This window comes from Odocoileus virginianus, chromosome 22, assembly GCF_023699985.2.
Source record: "Odocoileus virginianus isolate 20LAN1187 ecotype Illinois chromosome 22, Ovbor_1.2, whole genome shotgun sequence".
Classification (NCBI taxonomy): Eukaryota; Metazoa; Chordata; class Mammalia; order Artiodactyla; family Cervidae; genus Odocoileus; species Odocoileus virginianus.
The window spans coordinates 6,326,444-6,337,880 of record NC_069695.1 but is presented as its reverse complement, the minus strand read 5'-3'; the positions used below and the strand labels follow the sequence as shown (position 1 = coordinate 6,337,880).

The window sequence follows — 11,437 nt, the reverse complement described above, 5'->3', positions numbered from 1 at the left end:
CAGTATTCTTGCCTGGGAAATCCCATGGACAGAGGAGGCTGGTGGGATACAGTCTGTGGGGTTGCAAAGAGTCAGATAAGACTGAACACACACGCATGTATGTGTTAGTACTGCAGTGCCATGCTAGATTTTTTCTTAAGTTCAAGTAAACTGTGTATTCTAATCAAATTATTGTTTGTTCACTAGTTGTATTAAATCGATTCACTAAATGTATTAAATCTATTTTTAAATTCATTGACTTATCCAGTGGTCATGATTAGTACTAGTGAGTCTCCTAACTTGCATGGATTCCGTATTGCTAAGTGACCATATATTCTGGCTTATAGGGGATAGTACTGTCTTTGTGAAATTAAATTATTAACACTGCCTCCTTTTGCTTTCAGAAGTATTTTGGTTTGGAGTGATAAACTACATGATCACTCTACTTATACTGTCATAGAAGCCATAGTTTCATTGCCTTAATTTCATCGTGGAGGGGTAAAGCATTGTCTTTCTCTCCTCCCTAGAATAATCCCTTTCTTAGTTTTTTTCCACACCTTTTACATTCTCTACATCCAAAGGCCGTTTTACTGTGTTTCTGTGGGTTCCAATGGAAGCTTGCATCTAAAGAATGCATTTATAAGTGAACTTTATAGAGATGATCAAAAACATTTTAAGACATAATCATTATATATTTCACTCTATTCCAGTGGAACAGGAGTCTTGACTGTTGTTCACCGCTGAGTGCTCAGCCTCTTGCACAGTGCTTGCTTATAACAGAGATTCAGTGGTGCTATTGAAGGAATAAACAATTTAAAACTTATCCATTTTTTAATTTGAAAAAACTGAAGTTTCTTCATATACACAATTTTCTTCCATAAAGATGTGAAGACACTCCATGCACCTGCTTGGAATCATTGGTTAGGAAAATATTTCTCAAACGTTGTTCAAATAAAGATTACTTGACCTTTGGCCAAAAACTCAGGCTCCCAGCCTCTGCCCCTGAAAGTCTGGTTCAGTAAGTCTCAGATGGCTTCAGGTATACAACAGGCATCATATCTAGAATCCTTTCTAAGTCCACATCTTTGAAATCTTTGTTTCCTTTTATTGTCAAAAGGACATTTGCTTGAATTCCTACTAGGCTGTCCATCTTTCTACAAAGTCACTACTAATTAATTATAGAGAGAGTATTAGACCGAAAAGAAACTGGGTTCTGCCACATAACTGGTCTTATCACTTCCTCTCTTTGGATACAAATTTTCTCAACCTTAGAGTGACAAAGTTGAATGACAAGATCTCCTAGCCCTCTTTCAGCTCTATTATTAGGTAATTCTTGTCTTTGAAACCTGATAGATATCTGGCCAGGTAAAAAGTGCTCCATGAGACATTTTCAACAAAAAAGTGTAAGTACTTTGTTTTTGTTGCTTCGTTTATAAGAAATTAACTATGGACTAATTACAAACTGAAGAGATATTTTTAAACTTTTAGGTTATTTAAGCACCATTCTTCGTACACAAACTTCTATACCAGTTTATTTGGGATTCCCTAGAAACATGTTTTGGGAACTGATTGATAACTTTTTATTTGAGGTTAAAAATGATTTCTTAACTCTTGCTAATTGTATAGAGCCCTCTAAAGATATTTCTACAGATAAGAAAAAAGTCCATTGCATTTGAGTATAATTTGCAGAAGTTAGAAAAGCCTCCCTACCCAAGTGTCCTATTACTAAATTGTAAGGAAAATCAGAATTAATCTTTTTTGTAACTATGCAAAATATTGAATAGATTTCACAAAAAGGGGAGAGAAGGAGACTCTGGTGAATATACTCACAGAAATTCATTCATCAGATTAGCCATAGGTGTCTGGGTCTTGGAGGAGTATCAGCCAAATTATATATATTTTTTCCAGAAGTATAAATCAGATTAGATTAACTTTTTCTAGAATCAGAGAAAGAGAATAGATTGGGAAAATTTTAAAGCTGGGAAGAAACCCGAGAAGGTCAAGACTTGATGAGCAGAGGGTTCCAAATACCTAAAGGTTGTTGCCAGTAAAAGTGGAAAGATGTTCGTGTCTGGCTGGTAAAGAAGCAACAGTAACATTCACTTATTTCAGAATTCTATCTTGGGCTGTTCCTGAAGTCAGATGGAAGAGTTCTGTGAAATGATGTGATAAGAGAAAGAAGGAAGGATTGTATAATTGCAGTTTCTTTATACTAGACAAGCTGTCTGGTGGCATAGTATTGAAGGTGTCATCACAGAGGTGGGATTGATTTTCTTGTATCATCATATAATTGCCTAACACTCTACTTCTTCCTGTAAGGTGGATTCCACCTAAAGAATAATTATTATTGGTTTAATCCACATTAGCACCGATGTCTCATGGTGGATATTAATCAACTCAATTATCTCTCCAGGTCCAGGTATAAAGAGCAATGAACAGGCTGAAAAATGTTTCTGGAGATAAGCTGGTGATTTTGACACTTCAGGAATGGACAGAAAACGTGGAAAATACGTAGTGAATATTGAAGACTCTGGAAACCAGCCAGTGAGTATTGGTGGCATCACTGTGGTGTGTTCTGGCAGTTCACAGTCTTGTTTCCAACAAGAATACAACTTTATTTTTTTTATTACAACCTAATTCTTCTCCAAAAGGAATTCTTAATCAAAATTCTTCATGAAAAAACAATTTTCAGCTGTTCTATTACTACTTGTTAATTAGGAAACCTGTGTTTTTTCTGTATATCAATATATGAATTATTAAGAAATTTATTTTAATTCTCACTAATCTAAGGTATTAGCAATTTAGGGTGTAACAATTTATTAAACTGATCAAATAATTCTCTACAGTTATTGTAACTCAACTATAAGATGACAAATCTGTGGTTGATTGCATTAACAAATTATGTTTTTAAAATGTGATATATAGATTTTTGTATTAATTGCCTGGACTTTTAGTGTAATATGTACATTTGTCAGAGATCAAAAATTTCATATATTTTTGAAAGTTAGAACATGGTCCTTTAAGTGAAGTCTTGGTACAGGAAGCAAATTATCTAGCAAGTCCTTTAGTTAAAGACTTGCCTCTAGTTAACTACTTGTGAATTTCTTTTTTAGTAGAGAATTATATTCGAGGGAAATAGTAGAATTCAATTATATACCATATTATTTGACTATCGCTTATGTTTTTAGAAGAAATAATTTAGGACTGTATGTTTTGGGATTGCCTTTTATAAAACTTTGCCTCTGACTAGAGAGCTACTGATACTGGAGACAAATGGAAATGTGTTGAATGAAATCAGTATAAGTTTGAGTGGACGATTTTATTCTTTGAGGAAAAATATCTTTGTCCCCCTGCACTAACAAGGAAGTTACAAGGCCGGGAAATTGTTCTTTTGATCCTAGATCATCACTCTTTCCCCTAAAGACGTTCTTCCTGGCTCTTTGAGCCTTGCGACTGTGTTATTAGGTCTTCACAGTGTAAAGATACTCAGATAAAAAGGTCCCTTTACTAAGGAATTAATCATCTTGAAGATTTCCCTAGGCAGTGATGACATTTTTGAATAAAGAGCACGCATTTTCATCACTGAGTATCTCACATTACATCTGGATATTTGTACATAATGGTAGAGAAATTTTTTTCAGTTGAGGTCTGTTTTCACCAATGGATCAAAGGAGCAACTGACATCTACGTAAAAAAAGAAGAAATTTAGGAGTCTGTTTTTCCTTCTTAGGGAACATGAAATGGTGATCTCTTTTAAGTTTTGAGCATAGAATTTAAAATATTATTCCATGAACATAGCTAATGCATTTTAGGTATGTGTACTGGAGATTACTGACTTCTACCAGGAGCTTATAAACTATAATTTATAGCTCCCCAACTGCTCAAAATTTTAACTTTACTCTGCTCTCAGTGCACTTACCCCCCAATTTTCTTCTCTTAAATATTTTCGATTCAGATAAACTGGTCTGGCCAATGAATTTTTATTTAGTTACAAAAGTTCCAAAAATATTCAAATTCATCCGCCACAAACTGAATGTCTGCAGAATAGTGATAGTAATAATATAGAGAAACACAAACTTTTACAAAATATAAATCTCTGTGATTTTCTCAAAGTTGCCTATTTAAAAGCCGATAGGAATTTGTTGGAGAAGGCAATGGCACCCCGCTCCAGTACTCTTGCCTGGAAAATCCCGTGGACAGAGGAGCCTGGTAGGCTGCAGTCCATGGGGTCGCAAAAAATCGGACATGACTGAGGGACTTCACTTTCACTTTTCACCTTCGTGCATTGGAGAAGGAAATGGCAACCCACTGCAGTGTTCTTGCCTGGAGAATCCCAGGGACGGCGGAGCCTGGTGGGCTGCTGTCTATGGGGTCGCACAGAGTCGGACACGACTGAAGCGACTTAGCAGCAGCAGCAGCAGGAATTTGTTGATGTGTCTGTGTGTATCATATCTTCTCTTACTCTGTGTCACTGCATTATTATTCTCTTTATTTCTTTGGCATGATATTGTACCTTTAGGAAACAGAACTTGACTAGTTTTTTTAATATTCAAGTGTATTCCTTCTTATAACTGCTCAGTGGCCGGTGTCTGTACACATACGTACCTTGATTGTTTTAATGGCAATTAGAGATTGATTGAACTAGCAACATCAGTAACATTTTAAACAACCATTTAGGATTGGTTAGTTAATCAATATAATTATAGAGCATATTTAAATAATACTCTTGTTATCCTGTGAGAAAAAATTAAATAATTCTATAATATTTTTCAGCTATTACAAATTTACACAGAACAATTTACACTCCCGTAAGAATGTAACACAGATTGCTCTCCTTCTTTTCTTAAGACTGTATCTGCAGTTATTTTTCTCTTAAACTCACTTTAAGAAAAACCTAACCAAGCAACCCCTTTCTTATTTGAACCCATCTTTTTAATTCATTTATTTAAAAGAATTCAACATGCATTTAAAAGACTTAAAGAATAATATAATAAGCATGCATGTACCAAAACCAAATTTAAGAAATAAGCCATCACAGATATAGTTGAAGTCTTTTGTTTTTATAGTCTTTGAATGTATTTGACACATAGCATTGTAAGTTTAAGCTGAATAGTGTGCTGCTTTGATACTAAACTGTAACATGATCAACTATAGTTATAGTTATCACTAAAGTGATATTTATCACATTATATAGTTATAGTACAAGAATATTGTTTATATGCATTATAGTGTGTTTTAGATCACTACTTGCTGAAGGCTTGTGAAATTTTTTGCTTATATCTTCCCAACACCCTTCCCTTCCTCCTTTGTCCTACCTGCCCCATGAAGACTCAGGTGAATATGCATGTACCAAGCATTTTCCAGCTTCTAATCCTTGTCATATTTATCTGCATATATTTTTCTCAAATTCAAGTCTATTGTGCTTCATCAAAGAAGCATAAGATCTGGTAAGAGTAAAACAATCATATAGAAACTAGAAAATGCATGTTGAGAGATTCCTAAGTGATTTGTCTTTCATGGACTGCCTAGATCTGTTGAAAAAAACAGGATGGCATTAGTAATGTTTCGGCTACAGAACCCATTCTTGTTTCAGCAAGTTTAGTTAGTAGGTTGTGGATAGATGGGTACTGGACTTATTAGACTTAGAAATCCTGGGTGCTAGAACCTGAATAATGTAACTGTGTTATAGTTACATTATTATTAAAATAAAAACTTTATTTTAGAAAATAGTTATAGCTTTATAGAAAACTGCAAACATAGTACAGTTTTAAAGCAAATGAATAGAACAATTTTCTAAACATAGAAAACAGCAAACAGAATTCCCATCTAACTAGTACCTGATTTCCTCTATTTTTCTTCCAGCTTCATTCAGATATAATTGACATACAGCACCACATAAGTTTAAGTTGTATGGCATAATGATTTGCTTTACTTGCTGATTAAATGATTATTACAATTTGTTTAGTGATTATCCATCATCTCATATATTTTTTTTGTGATGAGATCTCTTAGAATTTGCTTTTTAGCTTTCATATATAATATAGAGCAGAGTTAATTATATTAATCATATTGTACATCACATTCCTAGTACTTATTTATCTTAAACTAGAAGTTTGTTCCTTTTTACTGCCTTCATCCAATTCTCCCTTCTCTCCATGGACCCCACCTCTGATAACCATAAATCTGACCTCTTTTTCTTATGAGTTTTTCTGTTTGTTTTGAAGTATAATTGACCTATAGCACTATATTATTTCCTGTTATACAACATAGTGATTTGGTATTTATATACATTTCAAAATGACCACCCCTTATGATGTTACTATATAAAGATACTGTGTATTTAATGACTATATTCCCTATACTGCACTTTTCATACCTGTGATTCATTTATTTTGCACCTGGAAGTTTGTACTTCTTAATCCCCCTCACCTGTTTCCTTCAACAGTGTCTCCTATTATTAATGTCTTACATTAATATGGTACATTTGTTACAATTAATGAACCAATGTTGATACACTGTTATTTTTTAAAGTCCATATTTTATTCAGACTTTTTTAGTTTTTATTTACTGCCCCCTTTCTGTTCTTCTGCATTATTTATTTGTTCAATCATTTATATCAGTGTGGACTGTCAGATGTTCATTTTCTACTTTGGGTTATAATCCAGTACTACTTTAAGTTTTTTTGCTCCAAATAGCTTTGGCCATCGAGAGCTCTTTCAGTTGATTCCTGTGTTACTTTGACATACTGACATACACCTGTCATCATCATTATTATTATATTTTGGTGAAGCATGGGAGGATTTCCTTAATCTCTGATATTAAAAGATGCTCCAGGCTCATCTTGTAAATTTCCACCCCAGCCCTATCATTAGCCATTTCTCCAGAGATTCCTCATTTCTTTTAACTAAGTAAGAGTGTGGTATCAGAAACCAAGATCTGGGAGCTTGTTCCTGCAACTGTGTTGTCGCTTCTAGGTCTCCTCAGCTGACAAAGGAAGGAAATATATGTGCACATAGTAACCTGTGTAGACACACATATCTATAGATACTTCTCTATGAGATCATCTATATTTGTATTTTATGAGCATGAGTTTATACTGACAGCTCCAACTTTTTTGATTTTTGTATACTTATCTTGTATTTACTGACCTCATTAATTCACTTATTCTAACATTCTGTCTGTAGGTTCTTTTGGATTTTCTATAAACACAATCATATCATTATTATTTTTTCAAATTTTATAACTTCATTTTCGTTTTGCCAACAATGCACTGGCTAAGACCTCCAATGTAACATTGAATGGAAGTTGTGAAAGTGAATATCTTGTGTTACTCCCAAATTCAGGGGGAGAGCCTGAAATATTTCACAATTAATTATGATGTTAACTTGGGTTTTATGGAGCTACCCTTTGTTAATTGTGGGAAAATTTCTTCTATTACTAGTTTGCTCAGATACTTTGTAATTAATGTCAATGATTATATAAAATAATTGAATGTAATCTTGTTTTGAGAAGTATAGTATATTTATTTATTCCTCAGTCAGCTTTCAAATGGTCTTCTTTGACCAAATATGTCATAATATGTCACAACCTAACTTACATTTGTCAGAATTGTATTACTTTAGACATAAGATACAGTAGCATCTTATTTCTCCCCATTCTTTTCTGCGTACAGCCACTACAGAACCTTCCAAACTATGAAGCTCACAGTTCAGCATGTGGGCTTACAACATCAATTGATGTAACTGGTGATGCTGGTCCCAATTTAACTGATGTCTGCACCAACACAGGAACCCTTGGATATTCAGAATTTCCAAACAGAGAATCTCCATGTTGTCAGGTAATATTTGGGGTGACACTTTTTCTCTGGGTTATGATATAATCCACATAGAAGTGCTCTTGGTTTAATATTAGAGAAAAAAATTCAGTCAATTAACATTGTTCTTTTGCAAATCTACAGTGTCCTCTGAACATGTCTTCACTGAGAAGAAATGCAATAGAGGTAGATTTATGGGGCTGTTAATTTAAAGAGCTAATGATCTTAATGGGAAGAAAAAACATATATAGAGTTTAGGGAAAATATATGGGGCTCCCCTGGTGCCTCTGACAGTAAAGAATCTGCCTGTAGCGCAGGAGACTCAGTTTGATCCCTGAGTGAGGAAGACCCTCTGGAAATGGCTACCCACTCAAGTATTCTTGCCTGGAGAATCTCATGGGCAGAGGAGCCTGGTAGGCTGTATAGTCCATGGGGTCACAAAGAGTTGGACACTACTGAGTGACTAACACTTGGGAAAATATATGTGTCAAAAAAAAAAGCAGAGTTTTGGGTTCCTTTGTTTGGAGGACTGACTAGGCGATGACAGCAATGCACTGACAGTGAATGATGTCGCAACCCTTGCTCGGTAGAAAGTGAAGTCATGTGCTAAGGCCCTGGGGCCCTAGTCTGTGGGTGATCTGCCTCACCCTCCTTCCTTTCCTGCTTCTGGGCCTAACTGTGGTCCTTCTGTCAGCCTCCTGTCTCTGACCTCATGTGTTATCAACCTTGATTTAGAAACTATTTAGTACCAACTTGGTTTGGTGCCCAGAGGCAGATTTCCTGTATTCTTCACACTCTTTCTCATTATTCTGTATTCTTCACCTAAAATCTGATGCCTGAGTCTTCCTTGATTCAACCCCTTACTCCAGGTTAAAACTTGATTTATGACTGATTGATAACGATGCCTGGCAGTTTGGATTATACCCCTCCTCTAATTAACCCCACTTTAGAAACAGTTTAGAAAGACTTTGATAAAATAAGAGGATAAACTCTTGATGGCAAGAGACATTGTGGAAGAAGGTTTTTGATAGGAATTATTTAGAAAATGGATTTCCCTGATGGCTCAAGGGTAAAGAATCAGCCTGCAATGCAGGAGACACAGAACATGGGGGTTCGATCCCTGGATTGGAAGATCCCCTGGAGGAAATGGCAACCCACTCCAGTATCCTTGCCTGGGAAATCCCATGGACAGAGGAACCTGGCTGGCTACAGTCCATGGGGCTGCAAAGAGTTGGATATGACTGAACGACTAAACACATTTAGAGAATTTATCTCTGATGACCTCAAACAAAGCAGTCCAATCAGAGAGCTGAAAGTTATTTTAGATGCCTTTTCTTCACCACAGATGGAAAAACACTGTAGTCTAGGGAGTTGAGATTGTTTGTAAGAATTCACACAGCTAGACAGTAGCAGTAATAGCACTTGAACACGGGTCTGAGATTGAGTTTCAATTAGTCTTGCTCCTCTTTTTAAAGATTCGAGCAAAAAATGAGGATAATTTTGCCTCTGAAATATAAATATTGTCCTTCCTCTCTTTCCCCCTTGATTCCCTTCTGAGGCCTAGATGACATGGGGCAGGCGGTTCTTTTAGTCATTGGACTCTCTTAGTTGGTGCCCCAGATTTCCTTAGCCTTGGTATCCAGTGTCCTTGAGCTGTTTCTGACTGTTTCTGCCTAGTGGGTGTTGCTCTCAACACTCAAATTGTGGTTTATTGTCTGAGACAGTGTCTCCTATTTTGGGACACTAAAGGGCCACCCTACATGCGCCAAAGACTTATGCACTCTGTTTCCTTTAGTAATCATTTTCAGTCAAAAGGAAATGGATTAGAATGAGTTCATTAGTGAAATCAGAAGTATTTAAGTACTTAAGAAAGTACTAGGAAAATATTACTCATACTGTTTTTTATTTACTATTTATAACAACCCTATTAAAAGGAATTGAAGCTTTACATGTAAAGGGAAACTTCCAAATAGCACCATCTATCCAGTAAAAGATTTATTAATATAATTTACAACTAAATCTGTTAGATTCCAATGGCTATGCCCTTAATTACTATAATACACTGCCTTCTGCAAAAATCTTATTTGGAGGATGTTTCTTATTTTAATTTTCTCAATAACATTTGGAGGTAGATATTGTTATCCCCACTTTTGATATAAGGCAAGTTGAAAATTAGGCAAGTTAAGAAATTTGCTCAGAATATTAATGGTATGGAATTCAGATTCAAGACCTCCTATCTCAAGGCTTACATGTTTTATACTATGCAGTATTTTCTCTACAATAACAAAGAGAGAGATTGATTACAAAGTATTGTACAGACATTAATCCCAATTCTAATCTTATTACATATATTTTTATGGATGAAAGAATGTCAAAGAGGTAAGCATCTTACCCAATGAAAATAGCTGATGTCAGCACAAGCTGAATTTCAAGAAATGTTTTCAACTTTGAATTTCATGTTGCTATTACTAACCTGTATGAAGTTAGCTAGAATATTTGAAAACCAATTAGTTAATGCATTTAAGATGGAAGGCTGCAAAGCAGACCTGTTTCTGACAGCTGATTGGCCAAAGATGGGAGAAAATTTTATCAGGTGCTCTTTTGGGTCCCTCAGATTACTGAGCAGGCAGCCACACAGCTGTAGATGCTTCTCTTGCTGCTGCTGCTGCTGCTGCTAAGTCGCTTCAGTCGTGTCTGACTCTGTGCGACCCCATAGACGGCAGCCCCCCAGGCTCCCCCGTCCCTGGGATTCTCCAGGCAAGAGCACTGGAGTGGGGTGCCATTGCCTTCTCTGACTTCTCTTGCTAGAGGGAGGAATAAAGTGTTTCTAAGATGACATTTGTTATTTCTTTTAGTTTTAAATACAGACAATGAAAGAAAGCAGAGAGATCAGTGGACATTCCTTTATTCCTATTACAAAGACCAAGCCTTTCCTAAGTGAAACCTTAAGCTTGAGCCAATATTTATAATATTACAGGCTATGAAGGTAATTTATTTTGTTTATACATCTTCCACTGAAGTAATCTATATATGAAAAGATTATCAATGGCGTAAATTCATCTTGCAACATTTGGTTTCAACTTCAGTAGTGTTATTTAAATTCTTTCCAGATGACAAGAAATTTCTTCAGTGACTGGTCTCTGTGGAAAATATTCCTGGCTTCTCTCTTAGCTTCTGTGATAACAACAGCAGTTGGAGTATTGATAGTGAGTCTGGTATATAATGGGAAAAATAATAGTCCCCAAATTGTTATACAACTACCTCAAAACCAGGGGACAGCTACAACCACAACCACCACGACTGCTGCTGCCACAAGTGCTGAAAGTACAGCCACCACAGTTGCCACCACTTCAGCTAAAACAGCTACCACAACAGCTGCCACGACTACCACTGAGGCTACAACCACAACCACCCCCACTGCTGCTCCCACAACTACTGAAACTACCACCACCACAGCTGCCACCACTTCAGCTGAACCAACTACCACAACTGCCACCACTACCACTGAGGCTACAACCACAACCACCACCACTGCTGCTCTCACAACTACTGAAACTACCACCACCACAGCTGCCACCACTTCAGCTGAACCAACTACCACAACTGCCACCACTACCACTGAGGCTACAACCACAACCACCACCA

At 36.2% G+C, this 11,437-nt stretch overlaps 1 protein-coding gene across 1 annotated transcript; it reads left to right on the top strand.

Moving 5' to 3' along the window:
* Window positions 1-2,466: 2,466 nt before the first annotated feature.
* On the top strand, window positions 2,467-11,046 carry LOC139030330 (dynactin-associated protein-like; the record flags this gene model as incomplete). The annotated part of the gene is made up of 3 exons (XM_070452418.1): window positions 2,467-2,523; window positions 7,652-7,816; window positions 10,903-11,046. Coding segments are annotated over exons 1-3 (366 nt in total), but the record flags the coding sequence as incomplete, so codon positions are not given.
* Between the last annotated feature and the right edge of the window lie 391 nt (window positions 11,047-11,437).